This window comes from Ictalurus punctatus, chromosome 2 (assembly GCF_001660625.3).
Source record: "Ictalurus punctatus breed USDA103 chromosome 2, Coco_2.0, whole genome shotgun sequence".
NCBI lineage: Eukaryota > Metazoa > Chordata > Actinopteri > Siluriformes > Ictaluridae > Ictalurus > Ictalurus punctatus.
The window spans coordinates 1,848,197-1,869,921 of NC_030417.2; the positions used below are offsets into that span (position 1 = coordinate 1,848,197).

At 42.0% G+C, this 21,725-nt stretch overlaps 3 protein-coding genes across 3 annotated transcripts; all 3 read right to left on the reverse strand.

Annotated features, from left to right (window-relative positions):
* Positions 1-37: 37 nt before the first annotated feature.
* Positions 38-3,478, reverse strand: LOC108257597 (tripartite motif-containing protein 16). The gene is made up of 6 exons (XM_017455501.3): positions 2,769-3,478; positions 2,131-2,226; positions 1,761-1,994; positions 1,473-1,632; positions 1,291-1,350; positions 38-1,133 (listed from the first exon to the last, which is right to left on the reverse strand). Exons 1-6 carry the CDS (start codon positions 3,357-3,359, stop codon positions 559-561), a joined length of 1,716 nt encoding a protein of 571 aa, XP_017310990.2. The 5' UTR covers positions 3,360-3,478; the 3' UTR covers positions 38-558.
* Positions 3,479-3,887: 409 nt separating this feature from the next.
* Positions 3,888-7,784, reverse strand: LOC108257580 (tripartite motif-containing protein 16). The gene is made up of 6 exons (XM_017455476.3): positions 6,804-7,784; positions 6,581-6,676; positions 6,208-6,441; positions 5,492-5,663; positions 5,062-5,121; positions 3,888-4,764 (listed from the first exon to the last, which is right to left on the reverse strand). The coding sequence occupies exons 1-6, from the start codon at positions 7,485-7,487 to the stop codon at positions 4,226-4,228; spliced, it is 1,785 nt and encodes a 594-aa protein (XP_017310965.2). The 5' UTR covers positions 7,488-7,784; the 3' UTR covers positions 3,888-4,225.
* Positions 7,785-10,626: 2,842 nt separating this feature from the next.
* Positions 10,627-14,295, reverse strand: LOC108257800 (tripartite motif-containing protein 16). The gene is made up of 6 exons (XM_053677310.1): positions 13,884-14,295; positions 13,280-13,375; positions 12,874-13,107; positions 12,518-12,689; positions 12,226-12,285; positions 10,627-11,810 (listed from the first exon to the last, which is right to left on the reverse strand). Exons 1-6 carry the CDS (start codon positions 13,941-13,943, stop codon positions 11,281-11,283), a joined length of 1,152 nt encoding a protein of 383 aa, XP_053533285.1. The 5' UTR covers positions 13,944-14,295; the 3' UTR covers positions 10,627-11,280.
* Positions 14,296-21,725: the final 7,430 nt, after the last annotated feature.

Sequence of the window (21,725 nt, forward strand, 5' to 3'; positions counted from 1 at the left end):
AATAATAATAATAATAATAATAAAGTAAAAATAGAAATTGTTGTTAAGGTTAGACGTTTATTTGTGGAAGGAGTCTCCAGTGTCAGGACAGAAACAATTACACTTTCTCAGTAACAAGCAAACATGAAAACGTTTGAATATGAGGAATAAAATACTCATGGACGTGCTGTTATAGGAAAGTCATCAACTTCAGGGTAGTTCTCCACTCCATCAGTCCACGCCATCGTTTTCTATAACAGCATGTCTCGAAGTGTTTTTTTTAATGGCTTATACAAATATTCTGTTCAATTGTACGTATTAAACTGTGGAAGTTAGTGACCAGGAAATGCTTCGTGTCGCTGTTTGGTCAGTATTCTTACGAGATTAAGAATTTCTATAAATATGTGTATGTTTAATTCGTCATTTGTATTTATCGACGCGAATATGTAGCTCCTTTCGATGGGTTATACATTTATTCAAATAGATGTAATACTTAATTCATGAATACAATGTTTGAAACATGCACGTGCTGGTTAACTGTAAAAATGGATCAAATGGATTAAAAATGGAAATCTGGTCTCAGTAGTAACAAGACTGATTACATAACTTCATGGTTGATTTCAAACCAACCCTGAAGCCGGCGTATAGCGGCTGAGAGAATTTGGTGCGAGTTCTGTAGAGAAGTGTCATCGTGCCACAGACGTTGTAGAAGGACAGGATTCCTGCACGACTATCGACGTACACTCCTACTTTAGAAGGCGATCGGACTTTGAGCTCAGTCTTCTTGTTCTTGTGACAGAAATAGCAAGTGGAAGAAGAACACACCAGACTCCAGGACCGGTCGTTGAATCCAAACCCACACTCTTTACCATCTCCTGTCCTGCTGATGTCTTTATACGAGACTGATATTTCTAAATATCCCTCATTGACCCGCTCCACCTCCCAGTAACAGCAATCCCTGAGACTTTCATTACACAACACCTGCCAGTAGTAGTCAAATCTCTCTGAAGGCATAGCTAAACCGCAGTAATATCTCTCTGAGGAACGTAGATAGCACGGCTGTTCCGTCTCACAGCCTGTGACGACGGTGTTTCTCTCAGACAGAAGGAGGTTACGATGTGCTGTGTATGGATCCAGAGTCAGACGACAGAAATCTAAAAACAAACAAACAGAAAATTGAGCATGTTACGTGTTACCAACAAAATATAACTTGCATTTCTATTGTAACAGCTAAACGTATCACCAAGAGGGAAATTTCTTTATAGATAAATAATGTGTTTTTGTGCTTATGTTTTTTATTTATTTATTTACGGTTCATAAACTCGTCTCTGGTCCTTGGCTCTGAGTGTAAAATCAGCTGAACTGCTGCAACTGTGAACATACAGAGAGAAAACACAGGACGACTTGTCTATTAAAGCTGGAAACGGCTTCACGTTTGTATAGTGCTGCCGAGAGGTCGCAGACTTGCTCCTCAGTCAGTCAGCTCCTCTTACCATGTGGATGGATTTTGTTGAATTCACTATTGCAGAATTCCTCAAGTTGTTTTTTCAGCCAAAACAGAGAATTTTTTACTCTCTCAAATGAGATCTGATGATTGACGGTAAATCTCTGTGACTCTTTACATCCAGAAGGGTCACAGAGGGACTGGAAACACTGCGGAAAGAAACAGTATACGAGAGGAACGGATGATCTCAGACTCACCAAACTAGAGCAAGCTGAACTTGTCAGACGGGGACATTTATTGTTAGCTTAATGAGAGGTGCTCAGACAGTGAGTGTTACCTGGAAGAACTGGACGTGATCGTGTGTGTGTGAAAGCTGCTCCAGCTCAGTGTCTCTCCTCTGAAGATCAGCGATCTCCTGCTCCAGTTGCTCCAGGAGTCGTTCAGCTCGACTCAGTTCAGCCTTCTCCTGAGCTCTGATCCGCTCCGTCACCTCCGAGCGCCTTTTCTCCATGGAGCTGATCATCTCAGTAAATATTATCTCACTGTCCTCCACTGCTGTCTGCGCACGTGACTGTTTGGACACACACACACACACACAAACACACACAAGCGCATCCATCATTCCGTCTCTTACTGGGCCTCTAAAGGACTCGTTGTCCATGTTGTGTGTGTTTCTAGGAGCAGCTCTGTCTCTGCTCACTGCTCACCTTTATAGTGTTCACAGCCTGTTTCAGCTCCTGCACCTTCTTCTGCTTCTCACGGATTCTCTGCTGGGATTTCCTCTGCACTTCTGTTACCTCATACTGTCAGTACACAAAATACACTCATCTACAAATTATGAGGTGTCCATTCATCTTCTATATTGCCTTTTCAGGGTCACAGGGAACCCAGGAAGCATCAGGCACAAGGTGGGGCCAATGTATCCACACACTCACACACCCATTCATACACTACGGACACTTTAGACATGCCAATCAACCTACTATCACGGGGAGAACATGCAAACTCCACACACACACACAGGGCTACAGTGGGAATCGAACCCCCGACCCTGGAGGGGTGAGGCGAACGTGCTAACCACTAACCACTGTGTGCCCCCATTATGAGGTGTGGGTTCAAGTGTACTCCTGTTTTACAGCGTTGTTTTTGAGCTGTTCAGTATAGTTAATGTGTCTGTTATAAGGACGGATGACGGGTGTTGGCTGGTCAAAGTTCAGTAAGGGTTGTGCGTATGCTGAATCAAGTCATTATCAATAGCAGCTATAAGTTAATGTGTACTTATGTTTCACACATCTGCAACAATAAATCTAAAAATAATAAAGTGACTATAAAATGAATTGCTCACCTGCTTCTTAGATCGTTCCACTGCGGCTGGGACGGTGTCATGACCTTTGTGTCCATCTACAGTGCAGATATAACAGACGCAGCGTTTGTCAGTATGACAGTAGATGTCGATCAGTCTGTCGTGTTGGGAGCAGATGTTCGCATTTAGCTGTGTTATGGCTTCAACCAGCTTGTGCTTTTTCAAAGCAGGAACTTCATAGTGAGGTTTCAGATGAGCTTCGCAAGAAGAAGCCAGACACATCAGACAGGACTTGACGGCTTTGCGTTTTCTCACGGTGCAGAAATCACACTCCACATCTCCAGGTCCAGCGTAACAGTGAGCAGGAGAAGCAGCTTGGACTTCAGTCTTCTTCAGTTTCTCCACCACTTCAGCCAGCATGTTGTTTCTGCGTAGAACAGGCCTCGGAGTGAAAGTGTCTCTGCACTGAGGACATCTGTAGACACCCTTCTGATCCTCCTGATCCCAGCAGTCATTAATACACACCTTACAGAAACTGTGACCACAGGGGATCGTCACCGGATCCTTCAGGAGATCCAGACACACTGGACAGATGAACCGGTCCTGATCTACTGAAATACTGGCCTCAGCCATTTTCCTGAACTCACACACTTACAGAGAGACAGAGAAAGAGAGAGAACGAGGAACTTCAGAGAACAAGAGACAAAGAGAGAGAGAGAGAGAGAGAGAGAGAGAGAGAGAGAGAGAGAGAGAGAGAGTTCCGCTTTCTCTGAAATCAGAAGGAGTGGCTTTGTGTGTGACAGAGGGCGGAGAGACAGAGAAGGAGCACGCAGATTGGAATGAAAACAACAAACTACACTTCATAATAGCAGCGTTTTCATAAATTGATTTAAAAAACGCAACATGCCTGGATTCTTTATTATTATTATTATTATTATTATTATTAGTATTATTTCAAATAGATTTTTAACAAGGATCAATCCATATCTCCTGTGAACGTCATTGTTTTCCTTGAAATAAAGCTGCTTTACAGTAGACACCATCCTCACCTCCACACGGTGTATACAGGCTAAATGACTGGAATGAGGTGTGTCGCATACCTTTATGTTAGTCTGAACGTCTATGTTAGATAGGCACTTTCATTAATCATGCATCGGCAGGTTAAAAAAACAAACAGTTATTTATTTATTTACATAATGCTACTTTAATATAAAAATTCACTTAATACACATTATTTATTCCTTCATGTACAGTACAGGACCACACACACATTCTTTGACTCTTAGGGGAAAATTTAGCTTTGTCAATTCACCTACTGGCACGTTTTCGGTAGGCGGATGGAAACCGGAGAACCCGGGAAGAACATGCAAAACTCGGCACAGACAGTAACCCGAGCTCAGGATCAGACAAGGGACCCTGGAGCTGTGAGGTGGCGACGGAACCTGCTGTACCACTGCATTAAATACAGAGTATAATGTAGTTCATATGTCACAAACACATTATACTGGATCACACAACCTTACTTTTACAGAATAAAATCCCCCATAAATCCGGAACCCAGCGTATAGAGGCTGAGTGAATGTGGTGTGGACTCTGTGGAGGAGCTTCATCGTGTCAGAGAGGCTGTAGAAGGACAGAGTTCCTGCACTGTGATCCACATACACTCCTATTCTGGAGGACGATGGAACACTGAGATCAGTCTTAATGTTGTTGTGATAGAAAGAGTGAGAAGAAGAAGAACACCGCAGACTCCAGGACTGATCGTTGAGTCCAAACTCGCACTTGTTACCCCGTCCTTTCCTGCTGATGTCTTTATATGAGACCGATATGGCCACATGTCCGTGACTTCTCCACTCCACCTCCCAGTAACAGCGTCCACACACGCTCTCCTTACTCAACACCTGAGGAAAGTGCGAAAATCTTTCTGGACTATCAGAGTACTTCCGCTCTGTTCCATGGGCTGTCAACAATCTGTTCTTATTAGACAGAATGAGGTAGCGATATGTTGTGTTGGGATCCAGAGTCAGATAACAGAAATCTGAAATAAAGAAGAAAGCAGAAAGCCACGGAAAATGTGAACATTTGATATAATTCTTGGAATATATGACGAGAGTGAGGCGTCGTCCTGGTTTATTTTCTTCCTCGTGCATCTGTACGTACTCACTGTGTGTCTCACTGGCTGATTATAAATGTTTGTGTATTTATCTCACATTTTTCTGGGTCTGTTTCTCATGTTAACATTTTAAGGCTCATGGGAAAATCACAATTATTCAAACGAACCAACATGAAACCTAATTTCTCTGCGTGTGTGTGTGTGTGTGTGTGTTAGACGTACATTTCAGAAAGTCTTCTCTGGTCTGTGGCTCTGATGGTGAAATAATCTGAACTGCTGCATCTGTGGAGAGAAAAATGGAAAAGAAGAACAAAATCATTCCTCAGCTTCTATAAATGATTGACATTCCAGCCCCATTGTTTGTTACACCACAGTACTGTTGAACTCTGGGTTCTGATTGGTCAGAAGGTGTTGATTAGTTTTCTATAACGGCAGCTCTGAGAGTAGCACAGGTTTATATTAATGCGCTCGTTCTGATACGTTATCGTTTCTATAGTAACAGTGACAGACACTTCACATGAACAGATAACAAAATAAACTTGTGTAAGTTTTCGGTGTTTCTCCGGCAGGAGCAGTGATGAGAAATAACACGTCACAGAGCGAGTAAAGACGTCCATCGTGGTGTTTCTCCAGCAGGAACAGCTCCTCTTACCCTGTGGAAGGAGTTTGTTGAATTCCTCCTCACAGAATTCCTCGAGTCTCTTCTTCAGGTCCGAGAGAGAATTCCTCACTCCATCAAATGAGAGATGTTGACGGTCAGTGATGCTGGATGTCTGAAACTCTGCTCTGTCTAATGGAGGAGACCGACGTCCAGACGCTAAAGCCTACAGAAAGCAAATTAAACTTCAGACTAGGTGAAGAAAGTTACAATTAGAAGTTGTTGTTTTTTTTTTTTGGTTTTTCTTACATTGAAACTAACATCAAGTTGTTTCCATATCAGAAATGGTTTGAAGTGTGTTTCAGGATGCTGTAAAGCATTATTTGTACAATGAACTTGTTAAGAACCCTTTTTCATATCTTATGGCATGTATATCAGTAATAAAACATAACAAGCACTACTGTTATACGTGAAAATGTGGATATAATATTCCTTGAAAATTATTTCAATTACATAACAGGACCACAATTAGCGTTTAGAGTAAAGTTTTTAAGCTACACTGCATGTGCATTTCTAGGTAAAAGCGACATACAGAAGATAATAAAGGTGTAGGCTTGATGGTACCTCAGTGACAAGAAAGGTACCTCTAGTACCCCCTTTTTGAGAGTGTATAACCAAAAACTAACCATGTTGCTTTTATATTTCTCCATCTAAGTTTTAGAGAGTGTGTGAGGAACATCTGTCTCTGTAGATCAGACAGTGAGTGTTACCTGGAGGAAGTGGAGGTGATCGTGTGTGTGTGAAAGCTGCTCCAGCTCAGTGACTCTCCTCTGAAGATCAGCGATCTCCTGCTCCAGTTGCTCCAGGAGTCGTTCAGCTCGACTCAGTTCAGCCTTCTCCTGAGCTCTGATCCGCTCTGTCACCTCCGAGTGCCTTTTCTCCATGGAGCTGATCATCTCAGTAAAGATCCTCTCACTGTCCTCCACTGCTGTCTGTGCACCGAGCTGTTAGGAGACACACACAACAAACGGAGGTCCTTTTTAAAACTTAACCCTCATTCCGTCTCTTACTGGGCCTCTAAACGACTCGTTGTCCATGTTGTGTGTGTTTCTAGGAGCAGCTCTGTCTCTGCTCACTGCTCACCTTTATAGTGTTCACAGATTGTTTCAGCTCCTGCACCTTCTTCTGCTTCTCCTGGATTCTCTGCTGGGATTTCATCTGCTCCTCCTTTAACTCACTCTGAGGACAAAATCACTAATACTTTATAACGTACGAGTGGTTCATTTAACATTCCATTGTGTTTAAATCGCAGCTGTGATTTCTGTTTTTTTGTGTAATTCATGTGTAAAAGATTTCCAGCTCTCACCTGTTTCTCAGATCTTCCTGCTGCAACTAATACAGCATCGTGTCCTTTATGCTTATCCAACATGCACAAAGAGCAGATACATATTTGGTCGGTCCGGCAGTAGATCTTCAGCACTTCATCATGTTCAGAGCAGATCTTCTCTCGTAGTTCTGCAGAAGGTTCGATTAACGTGTGTATCTTAAATGCAGGAGACTGATAGTGAGGTTTCAGATGAATTTCACAAAATGAGGCCACACACATCAGACAGGACTTGACGGCTTTGTGTTTTCTCCCGGTGCAGAAATCACACTCCACATCTCCAGGTCCAGCGTAACAGTGAGCAGGAGAAGCAGCTTGGACTTCAGTCTTCTTCAGTTTCTCCACCACTTCAGCCAGCATGCTGTTTCTGCGTAGAACAGGCCTCGGAGTGAAAGTGTCTCTGCACTGAGGACAGCTGTAGACGCCCTTCTGATCCTCCTGATCCCAGGAGATATTAATACACACCTTACAGTAACTGTGACCACAGGGGATCGCCACCGGATCCTTCAGGAGATCCAGACACACTGGACAGATGAAATGATCCTGATCTACTGAAATACTGGCCTCGGTCATTTTCCTGCACTCACACACTATGTGAGAGAGAGAGAGACAGAGAGAGGGAACGAGAGAGACTCTGCTATCAGTTTTGTCATCTCTGAAATACATAGTTATTTCCTTGTTCCGTGTGTCTTTATGAGAGAAAGAGAGGAGGAGCACAAACTCAGCAGGTTATGAATGCTCCTCTTTCATCTCTCTTTCATACACAAATATACCCCCTTTACTTATTAGGCTTAATTTCAGGAAATACACAGAATGGGTCTCACGGTAGCACTTCTTCTGGTCTTTTTCTGCCTAACTAACATGCCAAGCAAAACTTTAAGTCTTGTTCATTGATTGCATCTTATTTAAAATGATATTTATCCAGGTTATGGGAGACCGAGTGTGAGATTCGAGATCAGACCGTGAGTGTTACCCGGAGGAAATGGATGTGATCGTGCGTGTCAAAATTTTACTGAGGAGGCAAATCCTCAGTAAGAACATGACCTAGATAACTAGGTTTTTAGCTCGCTAGTTTCTGGGTGTAGATTTTAGGTCAGCACCAGTTTGTAACGCAATAGAAATAAAGCAGTCACGGTATATTAGCTGATCAGCAAGCTAAGCATGTTAAAAAATATTTAGTTAGCAAGCCGATTTCACTCAGCTGCTGATGAAATGAGCACTACAAGGATGGCACGCCTCTGACCAATTATCTATCCCTCCCTGTAATTTCCTGTAATTGACTGCCAAAGGTTTCTGGTTTGACAGCATACCGTAAAAACTATTTCCCGAACACCCAACAAATTCTGACTTCCTCTTAAAAATTACAGTAACACTTGACAATAACAGTACATGATTAATCATACACTGAGACCCGACTTACTTATTTACTTAAATATAAGCTAATAATGAGTTAAGGCATCTATTAATCACAAACTAACGAAGAGCTAACATTAACTACGACGTAAGTCTTAATAACCACGACCTTAAATACATGCTTGTTAATTAGTGGATTAATCAACATGTATACAGGACTAAACGTATACAGCAGGTTATATTTAGTTTACCCCTCCGTGTTAATGAATACATTAACTAACAAACATGTACTAACACGCACTGAAGGTGGTTGTTATTCACGCATGAATTCATAAGACTCGCACCGTAGTTAAGGTTAATGAAGGTTCTTCATTAGTTCATGATTAGTACATGCCTTAACTCATCATTAGTTCATGGTTAAGTAAGTATTAGTGCATGAGGGGTCTATTGAGAGAGCAAATGTCCTCAAAACCACTACAGTGCCTACAGTTCTAATGGGTTTGTGGTTTTCTTTCATGTTTAAGATATGTGGATTAATACTGTAGGATTTCTGTGACTTAGTGGCTCTCTCCTGTCAAGAACACACGCTGGGATGTTATCTAGACAAAAAAAAAAAGAAGAAGAATAAATTGTGCTCCAAGAACAGTTCACCAGCAGATGGAACGTTAGCTAGAGCTATCCTAATGGATAAATTATGATGGCTACCATATGGCGTGGATGAACCTTCAAAAATGGCAAAATTGTACAATAACTGCTGTTGAAGTTGTAGAAAATTCTGGATGACGGTAGGACATCTTGGATGCCTGCCAGAGTGTGCCCACATTCCAGAGGAACGTGACTTAAAAATTTAAGTTAATCTCTGTGATTACCTGTCTTGCTCTGTGACAGGTGTTGGCTCACTAACTGGTCTGACCTGATTAGAAAAGAAAGGAAACTTTAACACTCTATTTTAGTTTTATGTTTGGATTCTTAATTTTGTCGCTCAAAATAAACAGTCTGGTAGAGATTTCTCACTAGAACATTACTGTCACAAGCTCACCGGCAGATGGCGCTGCGGTGGCGACGTGCACGGAGAGCCAGAGGGCGCGCGTGTGCACGCACTGTAAGTGCGCATGGACGATAGAGACTTTGTTTATAATGGACACGTGCACTTGTATTGGTTCCTGTTCTGTCCCCTGCCTCTTTAGTTATTGGCGGAGATGCGCGGGAGTGTCTCGATTGTTTCCAGCTGCCTGAGTTCATGTTTGATTGCGTTAGTTTTTTAAACCGCTTGTGTTGCTGCGCACAACGCGCAGTATTATTTACGCTGACCAGCCAACGAAGTCTGAGTACTGTATATGCGTTTCACTAAACAAGTCTGCAGTTATGTTCGTGCTAACCACCTTGATGCTGAGCGGTCGTGTGTTCGTGTCCTGTTTATTTCATGTCTTGACTCAAGTTTCCTGTTTTGTCCTCGAATCGGGCTTCATGTGTAAGACCACGTTTTATGTTCGTTGACTTTGTATGAGTAAAGACTGTAATCCGCACTTGCTTTCCGCTTCCAAGTCCGATTCGTAACAATTACACAATGCAGGAACCATGGAGAACTTCTACAACACTGAGCTACCAGCTGAGTGGATACTGTGATGTAGGTGCTAATAAACTAACAGTAAACACACACTTTATTTAAAAATCTGTTTATATGGAGCGTCCAAAGTCCCTGTGAACGAGCTGTTAATATAAACCTGCTGTAAGGATCCAGCTAGATCCTCATGGGTTTCTTGGGAAAGTTAATATAACTCAGCCGGACACAAAGTAAAAGTGCTGTTCTTCGTTTATTACATTGAAGCATGCCATAGACTTACGCAGGGTTACAGGTCGGTCATTAGAAGAGGATTAACCGAGTAAAACATCCCAAAAATGGTACCTTAACATGAGACCGCGTGTCAGCACACGATGTGGAGGTCACACAGAGAGAGAGAGAGAGAGGCGCGGCGACCACGCCCCTTGACCCCACATGACATCATTATAGCCGATCATTACACTGCGCTACTGTCAGAGCCGCTGTTGTAGAACGTTAATCAACACCTTCTGACCAATCAGAATAGAGAACTGTAATGGATTTGTCATTTTATTTTATTGAGAATGAACAATCATGTTCACAGAATCTGCTCAAGTCAGGAGTCAGACCACAGACAGGTACAGTTAACAGAGACATATTTATCATCATTATCCACACAGACAATATATTAGAACATTAAAATATATGGTTTTGGGAGGGAAAAAGTCAGAGATTTTCACAAACACCATAATTAAGACATTGTAGTTATTTCCCACTGATTAAATAATCTGAAAATATACATTTAAAGTGATTTGTATTATTTAAAAAAACCCTTATGTATCACTACAGCGGCTTGCTGATAAATCCTGACCTCAGTATTAAAAGCTCCTGTCTTTGCATTTTTTTTGAAGATGAGTGAACCACATAAACTTCATCACTGGGGGAAACTTTATTCTCCTGTGCTGTTATCTTTTACTTTGCAAAGCTTTGATTGTAATATTTTAATAAAGAATTCAAAATTCTCAGATAAACTTGGATTTATATGGTTCTATCTGCCGTCCAATCATCATCATCAGCCACGCTGAATATGGGATGAACACAACACAGGCAGCCTTAACCAATCATGTTCTGTATGTTCTAATGGATTTTAAATAGAGTTAAATGTTTTAAAGTGAAATTTCAGGCTTTAGAAACAACTTCAGATTTTAAAACGCGAACGTGTATTTTACATCTTAGAACACAAGCAGAACAATCTAATTCCTTCAAAAGTTTAGATTTTATTTTTATATAGTGTGACGTTAACAGGTTTAAAATGTTGTTCTGTACTGGCTTTATTACTGTTTATTAGTTATTTAATGAGAGGTTGCTGAATATGAAACAAACAGATAGAACTTTATAACGCTAAGGTCACGAGATACCATCTGATCATTTTCTTTTTCAATTCTACTAGTTTCTTATCCGAGAGTTCATTTTGAACATTTCCTTTTTTAATAATTGTAAAACTACTCCTCTGTTAAAATTAATAAATGGCAATGTGCAGGAATTTTACATAAAACACTACACACTTCATTCTGGATCACACAATCTCACAGTAGAATCATACAACCAGTCGAGCCAGAACCCGGCGTATAGAGGCTGAGTGAATGTGGTGCGGACTCTGTGGAGGAGCTTCATCGTGTCAGAGACGCTGTAGAAGGACAGAGTTCCTGCACTGTGATCCACATACACTCCTATTCTGGAGGATGATGGAACTCTGAGCACGGTCTTAATGTTGTTGTGCAAGAAAGAGAGAGAAGAAGAAAACCACAGACTCCAGGACTGATTGTTGCGTCCAAACTCACACTCGTTACCCCGTCCTTTCCTTCCGATCCCTTTATATGAGACCGATATGGACACACCATCACCGCTCCTATCCACCTCCCAGTAACAGCGTCCACACACACTCTCCTTACTCAACACCTGCCACCAGGAGTCAAATCTCTCTGGATGATCAGGATACTTCTGCTCTCTCTCACTGGCTGTCAACACTCTGTTCTTCTCATACAGAAGGAGGTAACGATGTGCCGTGTTGGGATCCAGAGTCAGATAACGGAAATCTAAAATAAAAGAGAAAAACAAGTCAAATTTATTTATAAAGCACATTTAAAAATACAACAGCAGTTGATCCAAAGTGCTGTACAAAACATTAAATTCATCACATTAAGTAAATTAAGTAAGCTAAAGATGGAGCGGACCACGTGTGAAAATATCATATTTAGGAAAAATAGAACCCAGGGGACGCATATGAAGGGAAAATAACAGAGGACCCAATATGGAGCCCTGAGGAACACCATGATGGTATCAAAGGCAGCGCTAAGATCCAATAAGACCAACGCAGCACAAGTGCCTGAGTCACGTGACATTCAAATATCATTAGTAACCTTTAACAGAGCGGATTCAGTGCTGTGTAAAGATCTCAAACCTGACTGGAACTTGTCTAAAATATAACGTGTGTGTGTGTGTTAGACGTACATTTCAGAAAGTCTTCTCTGGTCTGTGGCTCTGATGGTGAAATGATCTGAACTGCTGCAGCTGTGGAGAGAAAAATGGAAATGAACAAAAAGCATCATCAGGTTGTAAAAGATGGAAACAGGTGAAACTGATGGAGTCGGTTTATTCGTTTTAAATCAGTATTTTAGTTCACTGTCAGGTGAGTAAACTGTCTGCAGAAAAGAAAGCAGGAGCAGTGATGAGAAATAACACGTCACAGAGCGAGTAAAGACGTCCATCGTGGTGCATCTCCAGCAGGAACAGCTCCTCTTACCCTGTGGAAGGAGTTTGTTGAATTCCTCCTCACAGAATTCCTCGAGTCTCTTCTTCAGGTCCGAGAGAGAATTCCTCACTCCATCAAATGAGAGATGTTGACGGTCAGTGATGCTGGATGTCTGAAACTCTGCTCTGTCTAATGAAGGAGACTGACGTCGAGAAGCTAAAGCCTACAGAAAGCAAATTAAACTTCAAACAAAGATAAACAGCACGCACAAACAAAGTATAAAATATATCTAGTTTACGCACATTATAAATAAAGCTCGGGTATCTCCTGCAACACCATCCAACTCAGGAGACCCCATGTTTGAGAAGCTATGCATCTGTCTCTGTAGATCAGACAGTGAGTGTTACCTGGAGGAAGTGGAGGTGATCGTGTGTGTGTGAAAGCTGCTCCAGCTCAGTGACTCTCCTCTGAAGATCAGCGATCTCCTGCTCCAGTTGCTCCAGGAGTCGTTCAGCTCGACTCAGTTCAGCCTTCTCCTGAGCTCTGATCAGCTCCGTCACCTCCGAGCGCCTTTTCTCCATGGAGCTGATCATCTCAGTAAAGATTATCTCATTGTCCTCCACTGCTGTCTGTGCACTGAGCTGTTAGGAGACACACACACACACACACACACACACACACACACACACACACACACACACACACACACACACAAGCTCATCTATCATTCCGTCTCTTACTGGGCCTCTAAACGACTCGTTGTCCATGTTGTGTGTGTTTCTAGGAGCTGCTCTGTCTCTGCTCACTGCTCACCTTTATAGTGTTCACAGTCTGTTTCAGCTCCTGCACCTTCTTCTGCTTCTCCTGGATTCTCTGCTGGGATTTCATCTGCTCCTCCTTTAACTCTCTCTGAGGAGATATCATTAATATTCAGCTGTTTATGACATACATTCATCTTTATTAGTTCCTACATCACATTAACTAATCACTCGGTAGCACAGTGTAGTAGAATTTCTATGTGGTAATGTGTGTGGTTGTGTGTGTGTGTTTGTGTGTGTCCTTTCTCCGTCGACACTTCCCCCACTCCAGGACTATGCTGATAAACAAATATAAAGTGCTTTTACTCAACTTTTTATATGGCACTGCAAAGTTAGCAGTATTGTGTGTGTGGGGGTGTGTGTGTGTGTTCATATGCCTCTCCCTGTCACAGTTGTGGTTGAAATGTTCACTAACCGGTCTGACCAGATTACGACTATCACCGAGGATAAATTTAACACTCTGTTAACCAGAACACGTACAATTTTAATCATCTTTCACAGAATCCTTCTGATTGATACACCGTTATATTTAAATCATATAACTGACTAAAGCACCTGTTTCTAGATGGAAAGATTCTGGACAGATTTCTCGTTCTCACCTGTTTCTTGGCTCTTTCTGCTGTGACTGTGACGGTGTCGTGTCCTTTGTGATTATCCATCGTACACAAGTAACAGATGCAGGTCTGATCGCTATCGGTTTGTTATGTTCGGAGCAGATCTTCTCTTGTAGCTTTGCTGAGGCTTCGACTAACGTGTTTTTTCAAAGCATGAGGTTTCAGATGAGTTTCACAGAAAGGAACCAGACAGGACTTGACGGCTTTGTGTTTCCTCCCGGTAACAATGAGCAGTTCTTCAGTTTCTCGACCACTTCATCCAGCATGTTGTTTCTGTGTAGAACAGGCCTCGGAGCGTTCCTGCACTCGTACACTGAGAAAGAGAGAGTTTCATTTTCTCTGAAATAAGGAGTTACTTCCTGGTGTGTGTGTGAGAGAGTGAATGAGAGAGAATGAGAGAGAGAGAGAGAGGAGGAGGAGGAGGAGGAGGAGGAGCCCAAACACAGAGAGGTTATGAATACTCCTCTGTTAACCATTTCATCGCCTTTCAGTGCATAAATATATCCCGTGTAGCTACACTTATTAGTATGAGTTCACCACTCATATCCATAACTCAGTTCTTTATATCTGAGAACACACAGGTACGAAACTAATCCCTAACCTAGCTTTTACTCGACTTTTCACCTGTGAACATCCTGACGCCATGAGCTACTTCATCTTTCTCTGCTATTTCCCTCTCAGAGATTTGGAGATTGTCCCTCTCAGGTGCTGCTCATGTGTTTAGAGTGGACGTAAATCTTTTAATCCCTCCGTCACGGTGCTATTTCCACTGAGCATGAAGTTTGAAATGAAAGGCTCCGTAACGCACAAAGCACTCTTTTTTACTTATTTATTTATTCAAACTAATTGATAGGGCCGAACATTGATTTAACCAGTTTCCGTTCTGGAATCCTTCAACCAAACAAATTTCCCAATGTAGTGCAACATAAAATTGAAACTATTACAGTTTAGTAATAAACCAGCATTGTTTTTGTTTTGTTTGTTTCCTTCACAAATGATATAAAATAAATAAACACACATGAAATAAACAAAGCTCTGTGTATTTTTATTCTAAATGATTATATCAGACAAAATGAACTCAGATGTCCTCGAATATAGTTTTACAATACTTTGTAAATACATGTACAGTAGGAAAATATCACATTGTATGAACGGCTCTGTCATGTCACAGCGAACCAATGACTACATTTCCCATCCTGCACTGCGGCCTACAAACATGGCCGACTACACTTCCCACACACACGTTCACCTTCTCCGGAATCCCCCCCCCCCTTTTTTTTTTTTAAATTTCAGCTCAAAAAACAATCTCCTGTTTCATTTCTATTGAACATTTCTACTAAACATTCCTGCTGAACATTTCTCCTGAACATTTCTATTGAACATTTCTGCTGAACATTTCTGCTGAATATTTCTACTGAACATTTCTACTGAATATTTCTACTGAATATTTCTGCTGAATATTTCTGCTGAATATTTCTACTGAACATTTCTACTGAACATTTCTACTGAATATTTCTACTGAACATTTCTACTGAACATTTCTACTGAACATTTCTACTGAATATTTCTGCTGAATATTTCTGCTGAACATTTCTACTGAACATTTCTACTGAATATTTCTGCTGAATATTTCTGCTGAACATTTCTACTGAACATTTCTACTGAATATTTCTGCTGAATATTTCTGCTGAACATTTCTACTGAACATTTCTACTGAATATTTCTACTGAACATTTCTACTGAACATTTCTACTGAACATTTCTACTGAACATTTCTACTGAATATTTCTACTGAACATTTCTACTGAATATTTCTACTGAACATTTCTACTGAACATTTCTGCTGAACATTTCTACTGAACATTTCTCCTGAACATTTCTATTGAACATTTGTAATGAACATTTCTACTGAACATTTCTACTGAACATTTCTGCTGAATATTTCTACTGAACATTTCTACTGAATATTTCTGCTGAACATTTCTACTGAACATTTCTACTGAATATTTCTGCTGAACATTTCTACTGAACATTTCTACTGAACATTTCTGCTGAATATTTCTGCTGAATATTTCTGCTGAACATTTCTACTGAAAATTTCCGCCTCGCAGAGGACATCCCTCTGCCTTCCTGCACCGCTGAGTACGCCGTTCTGTTTGACTACTCCGCGGAGGACGGTATTCCGTTCACCTGCCCCACAGAGTACAGTGCTCTGTTTACCTGCGCTGAGGAGGACGTCTCTCTGCTTTCCTGCTTCGCAGAGGAAGTCAACCAGCCTTCTAGTCCCGCTGGGGACGCCGCCGAGGCTTCCAGTCCACGTCCAGTCCCTCCAAGTTCCAGTCCAGGTTCAGTCCCTCCAAGTTCCAGCCCCGCTGGAGACTCTGCCCAGCATTCCAGCCCCGCTGGGGACTCCACCCAGCATTCCAGTCCCGTCGTGGGCGGCGCCCAGAATTCCAGCCCCGTCGTAGGCGGCGCCCAGCATTCCAGCCCCGTCGTGGCAGCGAGTGTCAGCTTTCATGGCGGCCCCGGACCCCCATTGGATGGGGATTTTTTGATGCTCCGGGAGGAGCGCCTTTGGAGGGGGGTTCTGTTACGCCAGCGCCGGCAGATGGCACTGCGGCGCGGTTGCTATGCGGCTCACGTGACTCTTTGTTTTCATTCGCTTCCTGCCCGAGTTCTAGTTTCTATTTGAGGATGCCCTTGATTTAACCCAGGTGTCTTTGGTGTAGATTAATCATGTTAGTTATTTAAACGCCTCGTGTTGCTGCGCACGTTGTGCGGCATTAAGCTGAACTAAACTGAATCTACCCACGCGAATCGGGACTGGACTAAGAGAGACAAAGCTAAAGAGTTGCAGCAAAGCAACACCAAGCCAAGCAAGTGTGTGTTTATGCTATGCCATAGTTGAGTGTTCATGTCATGCCCTAGTTGTGTGTTTATGCCATGCCATAGTTGAGTGTTTATGCCATGCCATAGTTGAGTGTTCATGCCATGCCATAGTTGAGGGTTCATGTCATGCCATAGTTAAGTGTTCATGCCATGCCTTAGTTAAGAGTGTTCATGCCATGCCTAAGTTAGATGAGTGTTTCCTACCATAGTTTAAGGAATGTTCATGTCTTAAGTTAAGGAACGTTCATGTCTTAGTTCAATTAGTGTTTCTATGTCCTCTGCTCAAGTATCAAATAAAGACTTCCCTCCTGCGCTTACTTCCTGTCCAAGTCTCGTTCCGTAACAGATGTGTCTGGCTTCATTTTGTGAAACTCATCTGAAAACTCACTATGAAGTTCCTTCCTGGAAAAAACATACGTTAATCGAAGCCTCAAAATGGCTACAAGAGAAGATCTGCTCTGAACATAACAAGCTGATGGAGATCATAGCGATCAGACCTGCATCTGTTACTTGTGTACGATGGATAATCACAAAGGACACAATACCGTCACAGTCACAGCAGAAAGATCCAAGAAACAGGTGAGAATGAGAAATCTTTCCAAAATTAAATCATCTTAATGATGTACTCCGCTATCGAGTCCCTAAAGAAAGTGGAGGTGGATATCAGAAGGAACAGTCAGTATGTGGTGTAGCTTCCAGCTGCTTTACGTACTACACTGCATCTCCTCCTCATGGACTGCACCAGATTGGTCAGTTCTTGTTGAGAGATGTTCCTCCACTCTTCCACCAAGGCATCTGCATGTTCTTGATCACGTCTGGGACACACACACACACGTTTACATGTAATGTTCCACTGCAAGTACGATCAGCTGTCCTTCCTGTCTCTCTGTAGCACCGTCTTACATTACAGAAAAAGCTGAATATTTAATGATGTGTCCTCAGAGAGAGTTACATAAGGAGCGGAGGTAATCCCAGCAGAGAATCCAGGAGAAGCAGAAGAAGGTGAAACAGCTGAAACAGGCTGTGAAGACGATAAAGGTGAGCAATGAGCAGAGACAGAGCTGCTCCTAGAAACACACACAACATGGACAACGAGTCACTTAGAGGCCCAGTAAGAGATGGAATGAGGGTTAAGTTTTAAAAAGGACCTCCGTTTGTTGTGTGTGTCTCCTAACAGCTCAGTGCACAGACAGCAGTGGAGGACAATGAGAGGATCTTTACTGAGATGATCAGCTCCATGGAGAAAATGCGCTTGGAGGTGACGGAGCGGATCAGAGCTCAGGAGAAGGCTGAACTGAGTCGAGCTGAACGACTCCTGGAGCAACTGGAGCAGGAGATCGCTGATCTTCAGAGTAGAGTCACTGAGCTGGAGCAGTTTTCACACACACATGATCACCTCCACTTCCTCCAGGTAACACTCACTATCTGATCTACAGAGCCAAATGTTCCTCACACACCTCTTCCTAAAAGTTTTAGAGCATAGCTTCTCAAACATGGGGTCTCCTGAGTTGGATGGTGTTGCAGGAGATACCCGAGCTTTATTTATAATGTGCGTAAACTAGATGTATTTTATACTTTGTTTGTGCGTGCTGTTTATCTTTGTTTGAAGTTTAATTTGCTTTCTGTAGGCTTTAGCGTCTCGACGTCAGTCTCCTCCATTAGACAGAGCAGAGTTTCAGACATCCAGCATCACTGACCGTCAACATCTCTCATTTGATGGAGTGAGGAATTCTCTCTCGGACCTGAAGAAGAGACTCGAGGAATTCTGTGAGGAGGAATTCAACAAACTCCTTCCACATGGTAAGAGGAGCTGTTCCTGCTGGAAAAACACCACGATGGACGTCTTCACTCGCACTGTGACGTGTTATTTCTCATCACTGCTCCTGCTTTCTTTTCTGCAGACAGTTTACTCACCTGACAGTGAACTAAAATACTGATTTAAAACGAATAAACCGACTCCATCAGTTTCACCTGTTTCCATCTTTTACAACCTGATGATGCTTTTTGTTCATTTCCATTTTTCTCTCCACAGCTGCAGCAGTTCAGATCATTTCACCATCAGAGCCACAGACCAGAGAAGACTTTCTGAAATGTAAGTCTAACACACACTCCACATACCACACACACACACATGCGCGCATATATTGTGAATCAAGCCCAACATGTTCAGTTTTCTTTTATTTTAGATTTCCGGTATCTGACTCTGGATCCCAACACGGCACATAGTCACCTCATTCTGTCTGAGAAGAACAGAGTGGTGACGTACAATGAGAATGAAGAAAGAGGGAAGAAGAAGAAGAAGAAGGAGCGGAAGTACCCTGATTATCCAGAGAGATTTGACTCCTGGGATCAGGTGTTGAGTAAGGAGAGTGTGTGTGGACGCTGTTACTGGGAGGTGGAGTGGAACGGTGCCAGTGTGGCCATATCGGTCTCATATAAAGACATCAGAAGGAAAGGACCGGGTAAAACGTCTGGGTTTGGACTCAACGATCAGTCCTGGAGTCTGTGATGTTCTTCTTCTTCTTCTCTGTGTTTCTATCACAACAATGTTAAGACCAATCTCGGAGTTCCACCACCCTCCAGAATAGGAGTGTATGTGGATCACAGTGCAGGAACTCTGTCCTTCTACAGCGTCTCTGACACGATGACGCTCCTCCACAGAGTCCACACCACTTTCACTCAGCCTCTATACGCGGGGTTCGGGCTCCACTGGGGTCTGGGTTTGGGTGGCAGTTTGATTCTACTGTGAGGTTGTGTGTTAAAAAATAAAGTGTGTAGAGTTTTGTGTAATGTTCCTGCCCTGCTGTTGCTCAGTCATCTGTCTCACTATGAGACACGTTCTCAAGTCTTTGTTCTATTTTTAGCGATAGTTCTCTCAGCTGCTTCTTGTAATGTACAGTGTACGAGTGTAATCCTTGTTCAGAATATTAAAACTGATTACTTCTACAGAACGTCTTGTTCATTTATTCAGAATTGTCTAATATCGCACACACAATGTTTTACTCCAATCGTTCATTCAAAATGTAAATACTATTCCTTTCAAACTATTACATTTGATCCAGAAGTTCTCCCTGTATTTACAAGGAAGCAGAACATTCATGGAAACTTCAGGAAAGATATTCCTTTTTTTTTGTCTCAAGCAGTGATGGGTAAGATAGTGTTCCAGTGAGCACTGGAGGTAATAAAAACCCTGTATCCATGGTGAAAACGGCTTCCTGATGTACCCGAGCTGGCTTTACTGTATTTCCTTTGGTAAATGTGGATGTTCTATACATATGGTAGCTAATACTTGTGGGTGATGGGGGGGGGGACATGAAAAGGACATGAAAACATTTGTACCTCTTAAAAATGGGCAGCAAGCGAACCCCTGACAGCCGTGTAACACCTCAGATTCCCTTTGGGTCCATAATTGATCGCTTTTCAAGTTGATCGATTGATTGAAATGATTCTTCCTGGAGACGGAGAGAGTGTATACAGTGTTTGAAAGCAATGAGGTTTGGTGGCCCACAAAATACAAGTCCTTGATTGTTCCCATCTTTTTAATACCGATATTATTCTACTCTTTGAACCCTTTAAGAACAATACAAGGGAAATAAAGAAATGGAAACTCCATCGAGGCGCGGGTGTCACTGCGGTAAACTGAAGAAAGATGGATCCTTCAGCGGTTGATGGACGTTCACATGGGTCTGTAGATTTCAATTTTAACACTAATGTGTTAGAAAGTGTAGATAGTGTTGTGTAATTAAGCAGGAACAAGTGGCACATGCATCTTTATTCACAGATTTTAGATTTCCCACAGAGCCTAAACAGTAATCCAATGCTAGCAGCACGAGCGCTAATACTGACATTAGCAACAACATGCTAAATATTAATAGCTAAATTCCTCTGCGTATTTAGTGCTGCTTCACAAGCTTTTTTAATAACTTATTATTTGAAAATGTATCGAACCTGTTCTGGTGTTTATATATTTTACATTAATGTGAATAATTAAATAATAGCAAATTAAATAATATTGATGTTATTTATTTGATAAAGTTTCCTGTCTATATTCAGAGTGAAATTCTATACTTGATATGTAATTCATTTTGCTTTGATATATAAGCAATATAAGTTCTACATTAAGTTAATATAAGAATGTAAGTGACTCTAAAGTCTTTTCCTTCATGCACTTGCACTGTGCAATGAAGGACAGAGGACAGCATAAAATCAACACAGTTGTCCTTCATCTTACCATGTGCCAACGTCAACAAACGAGCACAGGCTCTAGGCTTGTTATGCATGGACCATTGACAAACACAGAGCTCTGTTTCTTTAACAAACGGAGTTCCCAAACATGAGTCATCAGTCATTCGCAGTGTTTTATTACTGAATACGTTGCTCCTGAATTCTACCAAAAATGTGACACTTTGTCCGTTAACTACAAGAGATATACATGGTAACTGTGTAAAAGGAGAGGTATTATACTTTAAAAGGTTAAGGGTCATGACTGGTTCAGACATTTGTGAATTGTCAGTCTGACTAATGTTGGATGTGGGTCTGTGCATATATTCCTGTTCTTTGTGAGCTAAATGATAGTTTGGGTGACTGATGTTACCTCTTCTGTTCCCAGGTGCCTCAGCCTTCCCTTAGCTCCGCCCGTCAGTTTGCTTCTGCTCTGGACAATCTCTTGCAAAATGTCCAACTTTTTCACAGTTGTAACAGTTTACTCCTGGCCAAAGCCCTGACGGCCGGGTCTTCCTCATCTGCGTGCTTTTGGTTTTCCTCTCCTCTCCAACTTTCTTTCCTTTGCATCTCGTAGGAGCTTCTCCGTGTGGATTGCAGACCTTTCCACTTGTGTGAGGTTCCCGGTGTCCCAGGTGATACATTGTTGTTTGACTGTAGCGGTAATTTCTGGTTTCATGCTGTTCATAAAGCTGTTTCTGAGATGTGCATCCCATG

What these genes read in the sequence shown, in the direction of transcription:
- LOC108257597 (XM_017455501.3), bottom strand. Translation starts at nt 3,359, where the DNA reads ATGGCTGAGGCCAGTATTTCAGTAGATCAGGACCGGTTCATCTGTCCA. An exon ending in ATCACGTCCAGTTCTTCCAG is followed by an intron (nt 1,633 to 1,760) that starts GTAACACTCACT and finishes TTCTTTCCGCAG; the next exon opens with TGTTTCCAGTCCCTCTGTGA. An exon ending in CAACAAAATCCATCCACATG is followed by an intron (nt 1,351 to 1,472) that starts GTAAGAGGAGCT and finishes GTATGTTCACAG; the next exon opens with TTGCAGCAGTTCAGCTGATT.
- LOC108257580 (XM_017455476.3), bottom strand. Translation starts at nt 7,487, where the DNA reads ATGTATTTCAGAGATGACAAAACTGATAGCAGAGTCTCTCTCGTTCCC. An exon ending in ATCACCTCCACTTCCTCCAG is followed by an intron (nt 5,664 to 6,207) that starts GTAACACTCACT and finishes TGCTTTCTGTAG; the next exon opens with GCTTTAGCGTCTGGACGTCG. An exon ending in CAACAAACTCCTTCCACAGG is followed by an intron (nt 5,122 to 5,491) that starts GTAAGAGGAGCT and finishes TTCTCTCCACAG; the next exon opens with ATGCAGCAGTTCAGATTATT.
- LOC108257800 (XM_053677310.1), bottom strand. Translation starts at nt 13,943, where the DNA reads ATGGATAATCACAAAGGACACGACACCGTCACAGTCACAGCAGAAAGA. An exon ending in ATCACCTCCACTTCCTCCAG is followed by an intron (nt 12,690 to 12,873) that starts GTAACACTCACT and finishes TGCTTTCTGTAG; the next exon opens with GCTTTAGCTTCTCGACGTCA. An exon ending in CAGAGAAGACTTTCTGAAAT is followed by an intron (nt 11,811 to 12,225) that starts GTACGTCTAACA and finishes CTTTTATTTTAG; the next exon opens with ATTTCCGTTATCTGACTCTG.